Source organism: Tursiops truncatus, chromosome 10 (genome assembly GCF_011762595.2).
Source record: "Tursiops truncatus isolate mTurTru1 chromosome 10, mTurTru1.mat.Y, whole genome shotgun sequence".
In the NCBI taxonomy this organism is placed as follows: domain Eukaryota; kingdom Metazoa; phylum Chordata; class Mammalia; order Artiodactyla; family Delphinidae; genus Tursiops; species Tursiops truncatus.
The window spans coordinates 99,100,525-99,121,774 of record NC_047043.1 but is presented as its reverse complement, the minus strand read 5'-3'; the positions used below and the strand labels follow the sequence as shown (position 1 = coordinate 99,121,774).

General features: G+C 40.7%; 1 protein-coding gene across 1 annotated transcript in view; it reads left to right on the top strand.

The window, feature by feature from the left end:
* The window catches only part of C10H3orf20 (chromosome 10 C3orf20 homolog), a 45,326-nt gene that overhangs the window by 13,327 nt on the left and 10,749 nt on the right, over nucleotides 1–21,250 (top strand). Inside the window, 7 exon segments of the mRNA XM_073787757.1 lie at nucleotides 134–145; nucleotides 4,688–4,802; nucleotides 5,797–5,840; nucleotides 5,843–5,899; nucleotides 5,902–6,079; nucleotides 15,890–16,042; nucleotides 16,811–16,931. Coding sequence (XP_073643858.1) covers nucleotides 134–145; nucleotides 4,688–4,802; nucleotides 5,797–5,840; nucleotides 5,843–5,899; nucleotides 5,902–6,079; nucleotides 15,890–16,042; nucleotides 16,811–16,931 — 680 coding nt within the window.

The window sequence follows — 21,250 nt, the reverse complement described above, 5'->3', positions numbered from 1 at the left end:
CCCAAAGCAACTAGAGGCAGGCCAGAAATGGATTGTCAAGCCAGCAGATGTTCCAGGAGGTCAGCCAGCAGGTAGGTGGGCCTCAGGGTCAAGTCTCTGGTCTCATGGCTGGAAGAGTCAGGAAAGGGACCAGGAACCACTGAAGGTGACAGATATCAGACATGGTACCCAAGCAGCAACCAGAAACCTCGAGGCTTGGCTGACAGTGAGAAAGTCTCCATTCTGAGGCCTTCAGGGCTCAGTTGGAGCCTAAGCAATGCCCCTGGCCTGAAGACTCATTTTATTTTTGAGTCCAAGGTGAAGATGAGCCTACATATATCAAGGAAGAGCATGTGGCTCCAGCTGAGTAGGCAGCAGAGGCTCAGAAGCAGGCAGGACCTGAATAGATGCTTCTGGAAATTCAGCCATGGATGATCACCTCCACAATTTTATGTCATCATATCCTCATACCACCTAAGACTTGCCATGGGGGATAACTGTGAAAATAATGGAAATAAGCACAAAACATTGCCACCACAGATTTGAGCAGGCAGAAGAAAGAATCAGCTCGAAGACAGGACAATGGAAATTATTGAGTCTGAAGAACAGAAAGAAAAGAGATTGAAGAAAAATGAACAGAGCCTAAGGGAACTGTGGGACACCATCAAGTGGCATATGCATGTGGGAGTCCCAGAAGAGGAAGAGAGATCAAAAGAGGCAGAGAGAATATTTAAGAAATAATGGCTGAAATTTTCCCAAATTTGATGCAAGACATGAATATAAACGTCAGAGAAACTCAGCAGGCTCCCAGAAAGATGAACTCAGAGAAACCCACACCAAGACACATTAATCGTCAAACTTTCAAAAGACAAAGACGAAAAGAGAATCTTGAAAGCAGTAAGAGAGAAGTGAATCCTCACATACAATGAATTTCAATAAGATCATTAGCAGGTTTCTCATCAGAATTTGGAGGATACAAGGTACAGGGCAAATACATTCAAAATGCTTAAAGAAAAAACCTGTCAGCTAAGAATCGATCCTGAATTCAGGAAAACTGTGCTTCAAAACTGAGCAAGAAATTAAGACATACAAAACCTGAGGCAGTTCATGACAACTAAATCTGTGCTGCAGGAAGTGCTGAAGGTAGTCCTGCAAGGTGAAATGAAAGGACACTAGAGAGAACCACAAAGCTATATGGAGAAATAAAGACCTCAATAAAGGTAATACATAGGAAAGAATAAAAGCTAGTATTATTGTAACAGCAGTTTGTAACTGCACTTTTTGTTTTTCTACATGATTTAAGAGACTAATATATTTAAAGAAAAAAATTAGTGTAAAAGCCAGTATTACTGTTAACTTTGGTTTGTAGCTCCAAATCTTAGTTTCTACATAATTTGAAAGATTTAAAAGAAATGTTAATTTATGTTTTGGGACATACGATATAAAAAGATGTAATTTTTAGGACATTAACAACTGACAGTGATGGGGATGATGCTGTAAAGGAGGAGAGTTTTTGTACGTTATTGAAGTTTTGTACGTTATTGAAGTTGTAATCCCCATGGTAACCACAAAGAAAATAACTACAATATACAGAAAAGGAAATGAGAAATTTTAAAATTTCACTACAAAAAATTAAAACAAATTAAGACAGTAATGCAGGATATGAAGAACAAAAACTCTAATAAGGCATATAGAAAATAAAAAACACAGTAACAGAAGCAAGTCCCTCCTTATCAGTAATTCCTTTAAATGTAAATTGGCTAAATTTTGTAATCAAAAGACTGAGATTGGGAGAATGAATAGCAACTCATGATCCAACTATACGCTATAAGAGACTCACTTGAGATCCAGAGACACAATTGGGTTTGAATGTGAAAATATGGAAAAAGATATTCCATGCAAATAGTAACCAAAAGAGAGCAGGGGTGACTATACTAATATCAGATAAAATAGACTTTAAATTTAAAAAGATTACAAGAGACAAAGAAGGACATTCTATAATAATAAAATTTCAATACAGTAAGAAGATACAACAGTTATAAACATTTATGCACCTAATGACAGGCTGTCAAAATATATGAAGCAAAACCTGACCAGTTGAAGACAAGTAGTTCTACAGTAATAGTGGGAGACATCAATAACCCACTCACAATAATGGATAGAATAACAGACAGAAGTAAGAAAATAAAAAACAACACAATAAATCAACTAGATCTAACAGACACATGCAGAACACAAAACAACAAAAACAGTGCACATTCTTTTCAAGTGTACATGGGACATTTCTAGGATAGATCATATGTTAGGCCACAAATTAAGTCTCAGTAGATTAAAAGAAATAGATTTCACTCAAAGTATCTTATCTTACCACAATGGGATGAAGTTAGAAATCAGTAACAGAAGGAAAACTGGAACATTTACAAAATTGTGGAAATTAAATAACACACACCTAATCAATGGATCAAAGAAGAAATTACAAGGAAAACTATAAAATACTAGAGACAAATGAAAATGAAAACAGCGGGCTTCCCTGGTGGCACAGTGGTTTAGAGTCCACCTGCCGATGCAGGGGACACAGGTTCGTGCCCCGGTCTGGGAAGATCCCACATGCTGTGGAGTGGCTAGGCCCGTGAGCCATGGCCGCTGAGCCTGCGTGTCCAGAGCCTGTGCTCCGCAATGGGAGAGGCCACAACAGGGAGAGGCCCATGTACTGCAAAAAAAAAAAAAAAGAAAATGAAAACAGCATACCAAAACTTATGGGGTACAATGAAAGCAATGCTAAGGGGAAAATTTATAGCTATTAATGCTTACATTAAAAGGCAAGAAAGATCTCAAGTAAACAACCTAACTTTACAACTTAAGGAACTTTAAACTAAACCCAAAGCTAGAGAAGGAAGGAAATAAAGGTTAGAGCAGAGATAAACTAAATAGACAATATAAAAACAACAGAAAATCAATGAAACCAAAAGTTGATGCTTCAGAAAGAGCAACACAATTGACAAATCTTTAGCTAGATGGACTAAGAAAAAAAGAAAGGAGACTCAAATTCCTAAAATCAGAATTGAAAATGGGACACAACTACTGATTCTACAGAAATAAAAGGGATTATCAGAGAGTACTATGAACAACTAACTGTATGCCAACAAATTGGATAACCTACATGAAGTGGACAGGTTCCTAAAACACAAAACCTACTTAGTCTAAATCATGAAGAAATAGAAAATTTGAACTAGACCTATAAATAGTAAGAGATTGAATCAGTTATCAAAAATCTCCCAACAAAGAAAATCCCTGGACCTGATAACTTCAGTGATGAATTCTCCCAAACATTTAAAGAAGAATTAATGCCAATTGTTCTAAAATTTTTCCCCAAAATTGAAGAGGGAACACTTCCCAACTCATTCTGTGAGGCCAGTATTGCCCTGATATTGGAGCCAAAGACACTAGAAGAAGACTACAGACTAATATACCTGATGAACATTGATGCAAAATTCCTTAGCAAAATATTAGCAAACAGAATTCGGCAGCATAATAAAAGGATTATACAACATGACACTAAACAGGATTTATTCCTGGAATGCAAGCATGGTTCAACATATAAAACTCAATCATTGGAACTTCTCTGGTGGTCCAGTGGTTGACTCCATGCTGCCAATGCAGGGGGCCCTGGTTCGAACCCTGTTCAGGGAACGAGATCCCACATGCCTCAACTAAAAGATCTCGCATGCCGCAATGAAGATCCCGAGTGCCACAACCAAGACCTGGCACAGCCAAATAAATAAATATTTTAAAAAATTGAAAAGAAAGATTTGGTCTATACCTATAATGGAATATTATGTAGCCTTAAAAAGGAAGGGAATTCTGCAATATGTTATAACATGGGTGAAACATGAGGACATTATGCTACATGAAACAAACCAGTCACAAAAAAGACAAATACTGTATGATTCCACTTATAGGAGGTACTTAGAGTAGTCAAAATCATAAAGATAGAAAGTAGATTGGCAGTTGCCAGGGGCTGGGGGTAGGGGAGAATGGGGGGTATTGTTACAGAGTTTCAATTTTATAAGATAAAAAGAGTTACGGGAATAGATGGTGATAACGGTTGCACAACACTGTGAATGTATTTAATACCACTGAACTTGCCTCTTAAAATTTAAGTCGGTAAATTTTTGTTATGCGTATTTTACCACAAGCACACACAAAAGCCCGCAAAACATCACAGTCTTGAGTCTCAGTTGATATACTCTGCCCTCTGCCGAAGGCCGAGGTAAGCCAGCATCAGAGAAGTGTTGAAGCCCTTGAGCCATTGAGCCATTGAGATGGAGCTGGGACTTTTTGTCTTAAGTCAGAAGTGTCACAAGGGAATCCCTTCTGCATCCACCACAGCCATGTGTGTGCTGTCTCTACCCAGGACCAGGCCGCCCTTGGGGAAATGTGGCTGGATTCACCACTCTGCATGAGTGTTCCTGACACACACTCGGTTGACTCACAGAGCGCCGCCTCTGTTTCATCAGTGACCTGCTGGGGATGCTTATCCCTGGAAGCATAAATGATTCCCACAGTTATTTTGATTCTCAAGGGATGCAGCTGTCCTGCTCTCCCCGCCCCCTCACCCCAGGTGAACATGACGTCTTGAGAAACCATTTTCTAAAACCCTCCCTAACCTGTTCATCTCCAGCTACAGGCAAACCCCCAAATTTGGAAGAAGTAGTCTTGACATCCCCACAACGAGGAGCGGGAACCTCTGCCTCTGAGGTTATCGAGTTCAGCGACCCCTGCCCTGAAGCCCGGGAGAAGCTGCAGGAGATGTGTCGCCTTGTGTGAGCACCTTAGTGGTTGGGGGTGTATGGGAGAGGAGGGCACAGCCTGTGTGTGCGTGGAGGGGGATCACGGACATGTTGGCTACCCCGTGCCCCCAGCCACAGTGACAGGGTGATAGTTGTCCCTCACACACAGGTCCCTAGTCCTTCCACAATCACAGTCATTTTCAGTCCTACTATGACCTTATGAGGAAGGCAGGTTTATTCCCGTTTTACAGATGAGGAAACTGAGGTACCCCAAGCACATGGTAAGGCATTGTCTGAGGTCCCACAGCTCAATGGGCCTGTCCCAGGGCAATGTTCTTTGCCTCCTCACCAGTGAGACCCCTTTGCATGGCTTCTTAAAGTTTACACACCCTTACAGTTAAGAATGTTTATTTCTTGACATAATTTGTCAGATGTTCTCTTAGAAAAAAAGGAACAGCTCTCAAAACAAAAAACACTGACATGGGTGATTAATGGTATTTATGATTCTGTGTGTCCCACAAGTCCGAGCAAGTGAATCTGCGTTCCTCCAAAGGCCTGGACCATGAGCCATAAAGGATTTCAAACCTAGTTACATCTAAGCATATATGTGTCCTGGGGCTCACAGGCCACTGTCACTGCAGCTGTAGAATATGCGTAGAGGGCAGCCACCCAGTTTGCTCCTTACTGTGACATTCCAGAAGGAAGCTGTCTTCCTTTGTAAGCTCAGGATTGAGAGGTGATCAAAGCCTCCAGCTCTGCCACCCCGTTCCACACGCAGCTCCACTCCATGGGTCCCCACTCCTGTGCAAAAGGTGGAAATCAGGCCAGGGCCGGTCTCAAAGTGGTATGGGGACCTTCCCAGTTCTTCCTAAAAACATTACCTATAAGGATGAGGGGTTGGGGTAGGGACAGATACTTTGGGGACAGGGAAATGGAATGGGAGTCTGGGGAGCTGGGGAGGGGCTGTAGAGAGTCTGGTGAGTGAGAGGCAAGTGGCTAGAAAATATGTTGGTCTCCTTCCCTGCAGAGAAGCCGAAAGGGTCTCATGGAAAGGGAGGAATATCTTCTACCCATGATCTTACACAACTACAGGGCAAAGATGCCCCCTCATCTATGTCTACCCCCAAAGGGGTTGCTCAGATCCCAAGTTCCCACCATCCGCACCCTCCAGGTGCTCAGACTTCCACTCCCACCCCTCACCAACCTCCTGCCCATCATCTTCACTTGGACCGGCATTCTCAGGAATGGAAGGCACCCAAGAAGGCCATCAAGTTGCATTACACCTTCTATGATGGGTCCTTCTTCGTTTAGTATCCTTTTATTTGGTGCTTCCCTTTCTCCCCAGCAGCTCAGCCCAGAGAACTCCAGGCTTTGACAAAGCCAGAGTGTTTCCTTTGGCTTTTCATTTGGTCAGAGAAGTCTGGTGACGGGTCCTCTGGGATATTAAGAGTTTGTTCAGGTCAGAGAAGAAGTACCAAGAGTCAAGCCTCAAATTCAGTCCTGATCAACCAGTACGTACTGAACCCGACTATCTGTGATTACGTGTCAGTGCGGGCTGGGGGTGCAGCAGCAGTTCCTGCCTTCGAGGCTGTCCCAGGTGGGAAGAGATTGGAGACACAGAACAATTCATCTCTAGCCGAGAGAAGGTGATAGGAGACCCTCCATCCTGGGGGGGGGGTGTGTCTTTGTCCTTCTGTCCCAGGCTCAATGGGTAAGTACTGTGGTTCTTGCATACTTTGCCCCCAAGATCCCTGTATTTGGAGTCTAACCCGCACTGCACATACCCCACCTGGCACATGCTCGGGTTGATCTGCAGCTGAGGTCTGGCGGTATTCATGAGAATGTGGGCAGCTGGGTCCCAACCTCGGGGTGTGTGAGTGGCACAAGGGGACACATTTTCTCGTTGAGAATCTGGTGAAAGCTATAGACCCTCTTCCCAGAAATATGAACTGATACACATGCATGTAAAACATTTCCTGTGATTGCAGGGGGTCTGCAGACCTTCAAAGCTTGTCCATGCACCAAGAACCCTAGACTGAGGAAAACTAAGATTTCTAACATGCAGGGTAAAGGCTGAGAGTTATGCATATTTTAGCATGAATGGAGTCAGGTTGCTTTCTTCATTCACAGATGTTTATCGAGTATTATATGCAATGATTAATGGAATGGAGTGAATGTACCACTTTACCTTAGAGGGAGGTGGCTCTCTGAGCCGTCTCAACAGGCGGCTCGGCAGGCCTTTCTGGCCATGGCCCCCCTCGCTTCCTTTGGCCTCCTCTCCACTGAACTGGGAATTCAGAATTGCAGTGCCTGTCAAAGGAGTCCTATGGTTTCTCTGACCATAAATGAGTGCATTCATTACCCTCTGCTCAGCCCTGCTTCCAGGGCACCTTGTGCATTGAACTCAGCACACACCTTCCCAGGCAGCTGCTGCTCACAGGGGTCATGGGGCTCCCTCTCCCCCCTTTTCTTCCTCAACACTGCATTGAATGGGACCATCACCCTGAACTCGTGAAGCTGTGTCCGTGAATTAGGTTGCTATTGGCAGGACCAGAGAGGGGTGGACAAGTGTAGATCAGGGGATCAAGGTACTGCAGACCAGCCTGCTGGGATCCATGTTCCCTTCCCTGCCACAGAATCCCAAGGACCCCCTGCTGGGACCACCGGAGACCTCAGGCCATCGATGCTGGTGCGCTTGACTCAGACCCCAGTGATCTTGGTCATTAATGTATTTCTGCTATGGGAGTCCCAAGAGGCCTGGATTCTAGGCCCAGTTCTTCTTGGTGACCCTGCATAAGCCATTCCATCTCTCTGGGCCTCACTTCTCTCCATTATAAGGTGAGAAAGTTGGACCCAGTGATCTTGAAGGACAGCATCTGCGTTACTGTGATCAAATGGCCAAAACACACGTGCAGGTGTTGGATCCCTCTGGATTAGAGAAAATGTTTGGGAGACACTTCCTTCCCTCATGGGTTCCACAGAACCCTGGACTTGGCAGCTAATTCTGTCTTCACGGAGACTGCTGGGCAAAACTTTCAGGTAGAAGTGATGTGTCTGCCCTTGGATTGCCAAAAAGCTCCAAGCCCCAGTGGGTTTGCACTGGTCAGTGTCAGACCCCAGAACCATCCCCGGCATCGCTTTCATTTGGGCTGTCAGCATCTCCTTGGACCTCTCTCCTCAATGGCTGAGTCTCCTGTCAAACTTCCCTCAAGTCCTTTTTTCATACAAAGATACAACTCACCACATTAAAAACAAACCATAATCCCCATGTGCCCAGTACTGTGCTAAGTGCTGTTCCTTTAGGGATTTGTTGAGCACTCAGAACTGCTGTGTGAGGTGCACTTTTTTTTTAATATGTAAAATGCACATAACATTTACCATTTTAAGCATTTTGAAGTGTACAATTCAGTGGCATTCATAGTGTTGTACAACCATCACGACTATCTAGTTTCCAGCACTTTTTCATCACCTCAGAAGGAAACCATGTACCTAATAAGCAGTCACTCCCCATTTCCCCTCCCCCACAGTCCCTGGCAACTGCTCATCTCCTTTCTGTCTCTATGCATTTCCCTATTCCAGACACTGCATATAAATGGAGTCACACAGTATGCGGTCTTTTTATCTGGCTTCTTTCACTTAGCATAATGTTTTCGAGGTTCTTCCATGTTGTAGTATGCATCAGTTCTCCCAGTTCCCCGACCAGGGATTGAACCCCAGCCCTTGGCAGTGGAAGCACAGAGTCCTAACCACTGGACCTCCAGGGAATTCCCTCCTTTTGTTTTTTAGATTGGGGTGAAATTCACATGACATAAAATCAGTCCTTTTAATGTGTACAATTTAGTGGCATTTAGCACATTCACAGTGTTGTGCAACCAACTCCTCTATTGAGTTCACCCCAAAAGAAAATCCTATACCCATTAATTGGTCACTCCTCATTTCTGCCTACCCCCAGGGGCAACCACCAATCTGTTTTTTTGTCTCTATGGATTTGCCTATTCTGCACATCTCATATAAATGGAATCTTACAGTATGTGGCCTTTTATGCCTGGCTTCCTTCACTTAATGTTTTCAAGATTCATACATGTTGTAGCATGTGTCAGAATTTCCTTCCTTTTCGTGGCTGACTAATATTCTATTGAATGGATATACCACTTTTTAAAATCCATTCTTTCATTTATGGACATTAGATTGCTCCCACCATTTGGCTAGTATGAATAATGCTGCTATGAACATTCTTGGAGAAGTTTTTATTTGCACACTGTTTTCATTTCTTTTTGGTCTATACCTAGGAGTGGAATTACTGGGTCATATGATAATTCTATATTTAACTTATTAACTTATTATGAAAACATTCAGAATGTTTTCCAAAGTGGCTTGCACCATTTTACATTCCCACAGCAATGTGTGAGGGTTTCAATTTCTCCACATCCTTGACTATACTTGATATTTTCCAATTTTTAATTTCCAGCCATTCTAGTGGGTGTGAAGTGATACCTTGTCATGGTTTTGACTTGCATTTCCCTAATAACTAATGATTAGGAGCATTTTCATGTGCCTTCTTTGTATAATCTTCTTTGTAGAAATGTGTATTCAAGTCCTTTGCCAATTTTTTGATTAAGTTGTGAGTTCTTTTTATATTGTGGATACTAGACCCTTATCAGATATATAATTTACATATATTTTTCCTGTACTGTGAGGTGTCTTTTCATACTCTTGATAGCATCCTTTGATATACAAAAGATTTAAATTTTGATGAAGTCCAGTTTTTCTATATTTTTGGATTTTATATCTAAGAAACTATTCCTTATTCCTCTGTTTTCTTCTAAGAGCTTTATAGTTATAGCTCTTAGGTCTAGATCTCTGGTCCATTTTTCAGTTGATCTTTGCATATAGTATGAGTAAGGGTCCAATTTCATTCTTTTGCATGTGGTTCCCAAGTGTCCTAGCACTATTTGTTGAAGAGACTATTCTTTCCCTCATTGAATGGTCTTGTCGCCCTTGTTGAAAATCAATTGACCATAGATATATGGGCTTATTTTTGGACTCTTAATTCTGTTCTGTTGATATATATGTCTATTATGCCAGTACCACACTGTTTTATTATCACTTTGTAGTAAGTGTTGAAATCAATAAGTGTGGGTCCTTCATCTTTATTCTTTTCTTCAAGATTATTTTGGTTATTTGGGTACCCTTGCAATTCTGTAAGAGTTTTAGGATCAAGTTTTCCATTGCTGCAAAAAAGATTGATGGGATTGTTAGGGATTGCATTGTATTGGGTTGGCCAAAAAGACCCTAAGATGTTACAGAAAACAAACTTTTTGTCCAACCCAATATCTGTAGATCACTGTGGGGAGCATTGCCATTAACAATATTAATTCTTCCAATCCATGAACACCGGGAACAAATGATCTGAAATGCTATATGAGCAACAACTACAATAGAAAAGTAATAAACAAAAGGAAATGATACCGTTTACAATAACATCAAAAAGGATAAAATACTTTGGAATAAATTTAACCAAGGAGGTGTAAAACTCGTACACTGAAAACTACAAAATATTGCTGAAGTAGAGAGGACTGAAATGAATGGAAAGACATCCCATGTTCATGAAGGACAACTTATTTCTATGTGTTGGTGTTGTATCCTGCAACTTTGCTTTGCATGTTTCTAGAAATTGGTCCTTTTCAACTAGGTTACCTAACTGGTAGAGGTACAGATCTTCATATAATTCTCTTATGATCTTTTTTCATTTCTGTAAGGTCAGTAGTAATGTCTCCACTTTCATTTCTGATTTTAGGAATTTGAGTCTTCCTTTTTTTTTCCCCCTCAGTCAGTGTAGCTAAAGTTTTGTTAATTTTACAGATCGTTTCAAAGAACCAGTTTCGGGTTTTGCCAGTTCTCTCTATTGTTTTTTCTGTTCTCTGTTTTGTTTTTCTTTTCTCTAATCTTTATTATTTCCTTCCTCTGCTAGCTTTAGTTTTACTTTACTGTTCTTTTTATAGTTCATTATGGTAGAAGGTTGGGTTATTGAATTGAGATCTTTCTTCTCCTGTAATATGAATATTTAAAAAATTTTATTAGTGTGTAGTTGATTTACAATGTTGTTAGTTTCTGCTGTACAGCAAAGTGAATCACTTATACATATATCCACTCATAGTTTTTTAAATTTTTAATCTTTTTATCTTTTTTTAAATTGAAGTATCGTTGATTTACTATATCCACTCTTTTTCAGATTCTTTTCCCATACAGGTCATTACAGAGTATTGAGAAGAATTCCCTGTGCTATACAGTAGGTTCTTATTAGTTATCTATTTTTTATATAGTAGTGTGTATATGTCAATCCCAATCTCCCAGTTTGTCCCTCCCCCCCCTTTCCCCCCTAGTAACATAAGTTTGTTTTCTACATCTGTGACTCTATTTCTATTCTGTAAATAAGTTCATTTGTACCATTTTTTTAGATTCCACATATAAGTGATATCATAAGATATTTGTCTTTCTCTGACTGACTTACTTCACTCAGTATGACAATCTCTAGACTGTATAAACAAATGAAATAATGCCATTTGCAGCAACATGGATTGGGCCTAGAGACTGTCATAATGTGAATATTTATAGCTGTAAATTTCTCTCTGAGTACTGCTTTCACCTGATCCCATAAGTTTTGGTATTTTGTGTTTTTGTTTTCATTTATCTTAAAGTATTTTCTGATTTCCCTTGTGATTTATTCTCTATCCATTAGTTGTTTAAAAGTGTGTGCTTAACTTCCACTGTCTGTGAATTTTCTAAATTTCCTTCTGCCAGTGATTTCTAGTTTCATTCTGTTGTCAGAGAATATACTCTTTATGGTTCCAGTTTTTTGAAATTTATTGAGACTTGTTTTGTGGCCTAACATACTGTGTAAACCAGAGAACAATCCTTGTGAACTTGAGAAGAACGTGTATTCTCCTGTTGTCAAGTGGAATGTTCTGTATATGCCTGGTAGCTCTAGTTGGTTTATACTATTGTTCAAGTCCTCTGATTTTCTGTCTAGTTTTTCTAGCCATTGTTGAAAGTAAGGTAGTGAAGTCTCTTTTATTGTAGAACTATTTCTTCCTCTAATTCTGTGCATTTTTGCTTTATATATTTTAGGGCTCTGTTGTTAGGTGTTTATATGTCTATAGTTGTTATATCTTCTTGAGGTATTGGCCCTTTTCTCAATACATAATGTCTTTCTTTGTCTCTTGTAAAAATTTTTACTAAAGTCTATTTTGTCTGATATCAATACAGCCACCTTTCTTTTGGTTACTATTTGCATGGAATATCCTTTTCCATCATTTCACTTTCAACCTAGTTGTGTCTTAGCATCTAAAGTGAGTCTCTTGTAGATAGCATATAGTTGAGTAATATATTTTGTTTTGTTTTTATCCATTTGGCAGATCTCTGCCTTTGGAGAGTTTAATCCATTTATATTTAAAGTAATTGATGATATGGGAGGACTGAATTCTGCCATTTTGCTGTTTCTTTTCTTTCTTTTTCATGGAAAGGCATTTTATTTTTATGTATGTATGGGGGCTGCATTGGGTCTTTGTTGCTGTGCACGGGCTTTCTCTAGTTGTGGCAAGTGGGGGCTACTCTTTGTTGTGGTGCATGGGCTTCTTATTATGGTGGCTTCTCTTATTGTGGAGCACAGGCTCTACGCACAAGGGCTTCAGTAGTTGTGGCCCATGGGCTCAGTAGTTGTGGCTTGCGGGCTCTCGAGCACAGGCTCAGCAGTTGTGGCACATGGGCTTAGTTGCTCCGTGGTGTGTGGGATCTTCCCGGACCAGGGATCAAACCTGTGTCCACTGCATTGGCAGGTGGATTCTTAACCACTGCGCCACCAGGGTAGTCCCAAGGCATTTTATTTTAAATACAGCAGTGTGTACATGTCAATCCCAAACTCCCAATCTATCCCTCCTCCCACCCTTCTCCCCAGTAACCATAAGTTCCTTCTCTAAGTCTGTGAGTCTATTTCTGTTTTGTAAATAAGTTCATTTCTTTCATTTTTTCTTCTTGGATACAGCATATAAGTGATATCATATGATATTTGTCTTTCCCTGTCCTACTTATTTCACTTGGTATGATAATCTCTAGGTCCATCCATGTTGCTGCAAATGACATCATTTCATTCTTTTTAATGGCTGAGTAATATTCCATTGTATATATGTACCACATCTTTATCCATTCATCTGTCAGTGGACATTTAGGTCACTTCCATGTCTTGGCTATTGTAAACAGTGCTGCAATGAACAATTGGGGTGTGTTTATCCTTTCGAACCATGTTTTTCTCTGGGTATATGTTGAAGAGTGGGATTGCTGGATTATATGGTAGCTCTCTGATTTCCTTTTCTCCACACTTTCTAGTTATTTTCTTATTGGTTTCCCTGGTATAATGGGTTGAATAATGTCTAACAAAAATTTATGTTTACCTGAAACCTCAGGATATGACCATATTTAGAAATAGGGTCTTTGCAGATATAATTATTAAGATGCAGTTATATTGGATTAGAATGAGCCCTAATCCACTGATGTCCTTATAAGAAGAGAAAACAGACACACAGAGAGGGAAGAACACCACGTGATGACTGAGATAGACGTTAGAGTGATACATCTATAAACCAAGGAATGCTAAAGATTCTTGGTAACCACTAGAAAAATAGGAAGAGGCAAGGAAGTGTTCTTCCCCAGAGCCTCCAAGAATATGGCCCTATCAGCACCTTGATTTCAGACTTCTAGACTCCAGACTGTGAGAGAATAAATTTCTGCTGTTCAAGTCACCCAGTTTGTGGTACTTAGTTACAGCAGCCTGAAGAAACTAATTACATTTGACAACGTATTAGTTTGAGTTAAGACCAACTTAGCCTCAGTAGCATGTAAGACTCTGCTCCTATACAGCTCCATTCCTCCTCCTTTATTTTGTTGTTAACAGAAATTAACTCTTTATACATACATTGCCATTAATATAGATTTACAAGTATTGTTTTATGCATTTGTTTTCTCAAATCATATAGGAAAAAAGGAATTATAAACAAAATAATAATACTGAATTTTATATTTACTTATGTAGTTACCTTTACTGGTGTTCTTTTTTCCTTTGTTTGTCTTTGAGTTACTGTCAAGTGTTTTTTCATTTCAACTTTAAGGAATCCTTTTAGCATTTTTTGTAGGGCAGGTGTACTAGTGGTGAACTGTCTCAGCTTTAGTTTATCTGGAAAAATCTTAATTTCTCCTTCATTTTTGAAGAATAGTTTTATTCAATATAGAAGCCTTGGTTGATAGCTTTTTTTTTTCAGCTTTTTAAATATTTCATTCCAGTGCCTCTGGCCTTCTTGGTTTCTGATGAGAACTTGGCCACTAATCTTATTAAGGATCCCTTGTACATGACAAGTCTCTTCTTTTGCTGCTTTCAAGATTCTTTCTTTGTCTTTTTGCAGTTCGATAATAACGTGGCTGTCTTTGAATTTATCCTACTTGCAGTTTGTTGATCTTCTTGAATGTATAGAGTCATATCTTTCATAAAAATCGGGGAGTTTTCAGCCATTATTTCTTTCTGTCCCCTCACTTCTTCTGGGACTCCTGTTATGCATATATTGGTCTACTTGGTGGTGTCCCACAGGTCTCCTAGGTTCTGTTCATTTTTCTTCATTCTTTTTTCTTTTTGCTCCTCAGGCTGGATAATTTCAGTTGTTCTGTCTTCAAGTTCACTGATTTTTTTCTTCTCCTGCTCCAGCATAGTGCGAAATCCATCTAATGAATTTTATTTATTTTTTGGTTTAATAATTAATTAATTTATTTATTTGTTTATTTTTAAATTTAATAAATTAAAGTATAGTTGATTTACAATGTTGTGTTAGTTTTAGGTATACAGCACAGTGATTCAGTTATATGTGTATATGTATATTATTTTTCAGATTCTTTTCCATTATAGGTTATTACAAATTATTGAACATAGTTCCCTGTGCAATAGAGTAGGTCCTTGTTGGTTATCTATTTTACGTATAGGAGTGTGTATATATTAATCCCAAACTCCTAATTTATCCCTCCCCTCACTTTTCTCCTTTGGTAACCATAAGTTTGTTTTCTATGTCTGTGGGTCTATTCCTGTTTTGTAAATGAGTTCATTTTTTTAGGGTTCCACATATAAGCAATATCATATGATATTTGTCTTTGTCTCTGACTTACTCACTTAGTATGTTAATCTCTAGGTCCTATATGTTGCTGCAAATGTCATTATCTCATTCTTTTTTATGGCTGAGTAATATTCCATTGTGTGTGTGTGTGTGTGTGTGTGTATGTGTGTGTGTGTGTGTGTGTGTGTATAACACATTTTCTTTATCCATTCATCTGTTGCTGGACATGTTGGTTGCTTCCATGTCTTGGCTATCGTAAATAGTGCTGCAGTGAACATTGGGGTGCATGTATCTTTTTGAATTATAGTTTTCTCTGGATATATGCCCAGGAGTGGGATTGTAGGATCACTGAAATTCTTCCTGTCTGGGGCACTTCTGAAATTCTGGCAAAAAGGATAGTAGCTGCCCACACCATATCTGTTTTAGTCAGGACCAGTGCTCCTTGCGGCCTCCTAAGTAGGAAATGAACAGGGAGACATTGTCTACTCTTCTAGATTGGTAAGAAGGGGAAGCAGCCTAACAGCATTAGAAATATCCTGGCCTCAGAGTTCAGATACTGGCTCTGCCACTTCCTGTGATGTGATGTAAGGCAGATCACTTCTCTGCACCTTGGATTCCTCATCTGTTGGGTGAATAACTTACCCTGGTTTGTCTGGGACTTTCCTGGTTTTATCACTGAAAGTAATGCATCTCAGGAAACCCCTTACATGCAGGGAAACCCTACTTATCTGTGAGATGAAGGTAATAGTACCTACCACAGGGTGGTTGTGAGGAGTAGAAAGAGGATACAGGGAAGCACCCAGGGCATGGTTGGTTCCATAGTCATTTAGTTGTTACTTATGCAAAGTGCAGAAGACTGGGAATGATGTACCAAACAGCTAAAACACTGACATGTAGACTTGCTTTCCATGAGGCACCTAAGAGCAGAATTCTGAGAGTTTTCTGTTAGTTCTACTTAACAATTTCTGCGAGCTATCCCTCTGGACACATCGCCGTGTGTCAGATCCCCATGTGCTGCAGAGGGAGAGCCATCACCTGCCTCTTTAATGACACACCCAGCTTCTCCTTCCTGGCCGTGTTCAATGCTGAAGGCCAGGGCTGCATTCACTACAACCTGAAGGCCTGGTGAGTCAGTTGGGGGAATCTTGGCCCCATGGAAGTATCTCTGAGGGTGACAAAGTGGGGCACCGAGGTGCAAAGTAGGAGCCCCTGGGAAAAAGATGGACCAGGCAGTGTCCAGAGATCTAGGAAGACAGTGTGGCAGGGCCAAAGCAGTGCCTGTAGGGACATAGGTGCTTTGAGGCCCTTACTTGCTGGATTCATGTCATAGCCAATGAGAAGGGAAATTCCCCAAGTCCTACTCCACTTGTTCCCGCCAGAGCACTGAGATCTTCACTGTTAGCTAGATTCATGGAAGAATTCTTTAGGGAAGGGAAGTGTTTTATACTAGGAAGCAGTGTAGGAGAGGCCATGGGTAGCACATATTCTTGGTAGCCAAATGTTGATTTTGTCTGATTTTCCTAAGGAACTGTTCTAGGAGGGATTGACTTACTTTCATGTGACGGTTGTTCCGTTTCCCATTTTGGTGCCTGAGATCTTATATGCTCAGGCTCCTGGGCTACGGGCACACGTTCCATTTCTCTCCCCCTTGGGTTAGGCCTGAGCCGCCACCATCTCCTTCAGATCTGACCTTCCCAGCAGACTCCCCAGTAGCATCAAGAGGTGTGAGGGGACATCAGACCATGTTAGGTTGGGTAAGTAGGGCCACCTGCAAGAGTCCACAGTTCCTCCACCTGGGGCAGAGTCTCAGAGCCCTGCCTGCCTATAGCCTGTAGTGATGGGGGATTCCTTCCAGGTCCTGGAGGAAGCTCCTCATTTATGTATCTCTCCTAGCTGCCCATACGTCTTGGTGTTGGATGAAGAAGGTGGGACCGCCAACGACTACAACGGCTATGTAGTCCACAAGTGGAGCTGGACCTCCAAGACAGAGACTTTGCTCTCTCTGGAATACAAGGTAGGGGTGGGCAGCAGAGGTGGGGCTTGCCACTGGGCTGTCCAGCATTAAGAGCCAGAGGGCTACCTGTATGACAGGAGCCCTAGCCTCAAGGAGCTTGTAATATCAGAGGTTCCCACGTTGATGGGCAGTGGTCCAGGGCTGACTGAAGTGAACTTTTCACCAGCCTACAGCAACTGTTGGCTGCTGTACTGACCTTTCTTGGTAATATGCTTCCTGTTTTATTTTTATTATTAATGATATTATATTTTATAGTTAAAATGTCCTTTATTTTAGGAAGTAACTGTTACAGTAGTTTGATAGTTTTATTTTTAATGCCTATGTGTGGCAATAAGAAAAGTAATTCTATGTTGGTCTCCCCAGTTTTTGTTTTTATAGTTTTACTATCTGTGAAACAAAAAAATCTGAGAGGTAAAGGAAGCTGATAGACACAAATCCTTTTTTCATTCATTTGGTTGTTCAGCTATTCATCAAAGAGTTATTAAATAATAAATGTTTAATTACTAATATTAAATAATAACTTAATACATTTAATATACTAATAAAGCAATTAAGTGTGCTTGTCACTTTACCTATGGCAGAGTTTCTCATCCCTGGAACTACTGACTTTTTGAGATGGATAATCCTTTTAATAACTGTGCATTGTAGGATATTTACCAGTATCTCCCTAGATGCCAGGAGTACCCCCTCTCCTAGTTGTGGCAACCAAAAATATCTCCAGACAGTGCCAAATGTCTTTGGGGGGCAAAAATCACCTGTTGTTGAAAATCACCAATCTAGGGGATAGAAAGATAGACAATACCCCTCAAGGAACTCAGAAATCTAGGGGAATAATAAGAATATGTGGTAGAAAAGTATAAGGGCTGTGAGAGAAGGACAAGCTCATAGGATTGGGATTCAGAGAAAGATCACAGAACATAGAATCCACCCAAGGTAAGAGTTACAGACAGAAGCACTGTTAGAGTTCATGGTAGGGCTCAAGCATCCTGTCTCATGCCCTTCCTGTTCATCCTCTATGTTGACCACTCGATTCTCATTCTTATATCTCGATTCCTGTAGACCATACCACTGCTCAGAAACATTCAATTCCTTGAACGTGTATCACCCTTCCTACCCCAATGTCCTGAAATATAATACATCTTCTCTCTCTGCCAATCCAAATTTTCCCTCCTTCAAAGCCCTACTCAGACTTCCTGTTCTCATGGCACTCCAGTCCACACCCATTTCTCTCTTCTCCCAGTGCCCACTGTCTGGATTAAAAAGTAATCCGGACTGAAATGACAAATTTCAGTCATTGTACAATTAGTCATGTAATGAAGAGGTTCTCAGTTGTGGCTGCATATCAGAATCACCCATGGGACTTTAACAAAAATATAGATCCCAGGCACAGCCCTAGAGAGATTGTGATTCAGTTGGTCTGTCATGGGTTCTGGAGTTTGTAGTTTTCACAAGTCTTTCTATTGCTTGACCAGGTCCAAGATCTCCAGTCCAGGAGTGTATTGAGTTATTGCCTTACTATTTAACTTTTTGTAGTTATATGAAAGTTTACAATCCAAAAAGATTATAAATTGGTTGCAGGCAGACACCATATGTTATATGTCAGTATGGCCAAGTGGACAGAGAACTCTGGGATGAGGGTCTGAGGAGCCACGTACTAGTGTCAGCTTTGCCAAACCCTGGGTGTGCAGCTTTCTGAAAACCACTCAGCTTCTCTGAGTCTTGGTGGCTCATCAATACAAGGTGGGTCACAAGAGCCTCCCTCCTGCCTCACACTGCTTTTGTGAGAACTAAATGAAACAGTGGTGGGGAAGGTGCTTTGACACACTAAAGTGTTTCAGCAGTGTGTCTTAGTTCATTATTCTGTTCCCTAGAGCTGCATACAGAAATGCACAACAGGGGCTGGTACAGTCAGGAGTGGCCTGGAACACAAGTGGCCTTGAGTTGTAACATGAGTGTGTGTGCATATTATTCTCATAGATACAGATAAGAAGGAGGGAGAGCATTCTGGATAGAGGAATATCATCTGTAAAGGCTTGGAGTTGGGACTCAGGGTGGCATCGTTAAAAGTTCACAAGTGCTTCTCATGAAAGAAAAGTAGGGAAGAGCTGTATGTGTCAGGGGGGTGGAGGTGAGAGGCACTGGATGTCATGCTGAGGAGTTTGCATTGCTGTCTTGGAGGCTGCAGTGGCAAGTTTGTTTCTGCCCAGATATTTATCGTTCCCAGCATTTTCATTCCTCTCTGAAAATCCAGTTTCCCTCCAGTATCATTTCTCTTCATCCTGAAAAACTTCCTTTAGCATTTCTTGAAATGGAGATCTTCTGGCAACAAATTCTGTTTTCTTTCATGTGAAAAATGTCTTTATGAAAGAATATTTTTGCCAGATATGGAATTCTGGTTGACGTTTTTTTCTATCAGCATTTTAAAGATGTTCCACTGTCTCTGTCCTCCATAGTTTCCGATGAGAAGTTTGTAGTTATTCAAATCATTGTTCATTTTCTCTCATTCCTTTCAAGATTTTCTCTTTTAGTTTTCTAAGTTTGACTATGATGTGTCTGCATGTGGTTGTCTTCATATAAATTCTGTTTGGGGTTTACTGAGCTACTTTAATCTGTAAATTCACATCCTTCAACAAATTTTGGGGAGTCTTCTGCTGTTGTTTTAGGGGAAGAATGCACTCCAGTCTCCTTCCTTTTCTTCTGAGACTCCAATTACATGTATTTTAGACCTTTTATGTTGTCCCAAAGGTCCCTGAGTCTCTGTTCTTTTTGTTGTTGTTCAATATTTTTCTGTTTACCTTTCAGATTGGATAATTTACATGGATCTATCTCCAAATTCACTGACTTTATTCTGTCATTTCCATTCTGCTGTTATGCTAATCCTGTGATGTTTAAAAATTCCAGATATTTATTTTCAACTCTATGATTTCTGTTTAGTTGTTTTTTATATTTTTTGTTTCTCTGCTGAGATTTCCTAATTTTTCTTTCATTACAAATATATTTTCCTTTGTCTCATTGAGCATAGTTAAGTTAGCTGCTATAAAGCCTTGTCTGGTAATTTCAACATCTGGGACATATCAGACAGGATTGGTTATTTGTTGCCTTGAGAACAGCTCACACTTCACTGGCTCTTCACATGTTGAGTTATTTTGGATTGCTGACATTGTGGATGTTATGTTTTAGAGTCTCTGAGTTCTGATGTATTTCTCTGAAGAGTGTTGATTTTTTTTGTTTTAACAGGCAATGGGCTTGTTTAGACTCATAATGCAAACTTTGTCTCACCCGCAGTGGGCAGCAGCTCAAATCTCAGTTCAGTTTTCTGTTTCCCTGGAAGTAAACTGCCTTGAGTTTTCACTGCTCACACATGGTTCAGGGATCAGCCAAAGCTGTGGACTGTTTAATCATAGCATTTGGGACTCTACTTCTCTGTCCCTTCTGTAATTCTCTCCTTACTTTTCTGTGACTGTAGTTGACCCCAGGTTTTGTCCTTTGGTTCTTTGGGCCAGAAAGAACTCATCCCATGTTGATCCTTTTAAGTTTTGACTCTTCGAAATCTGCCTGCTTTTGCTTATTCTTCTGAGCCTTTGAGTAGTTGTTTTTTGTATTTTTTCCAAGTTCTGTGGGAGGATCAGCCTGTTAGGACCTGACTCAGCTATAGTGGGAGTATAACCAGCTGGTTAGTTTTTAAGCTGAGGGCTGCTATGCTCCATCCAGCATTTATGTGGAAGGTTGACTGGAGAGGGAAAGATCAGCAGATGGGGCTAGTAGAAAGACTAGTTAAGGAGTTACTAGCCAGACTTGACATGATGGAGGGTATTAGTAATATTTTTTAAAGGGGCCATTTCAGTAAAATAAATCAGTGGCATTCAGAAATGGGCTGTAGGGGATAAATGAGAGGAGGAGGGAATTATAGATGACTCCACATGGAGTGTGTGTGTCTGGGTGGAAACAAAGCAGTTTCTGAGAGGCTCAGAGACCCATATGGTTTTTGATGTGCTAATTGGGCTCAGTGGACATCTCTCTCTGGACAGGGATCCTCACCTAGAACGAGAGATTGGGGATGATATGCACGTCATATACATGTGGCTCACGAACTCCCAGGAAGATGAGCAGTGGCTGAGTTCACAGAGCACCATCGTTGGGACATTGGGAAGAGGAAGAGAAACCACCCAGGGGCCAAGATAATTAAAAACAGCTCTACCAAGCTAAGCCCTTTGCTTATTTTATCTGTGAAATCTGCTTAGTGCCCCAGAGAAAGATTCTGTTATTGTCCCCCGGCTCAGAGAAGCTAAGCAACCTGCCTCAAGTGTCCAACCACAGTG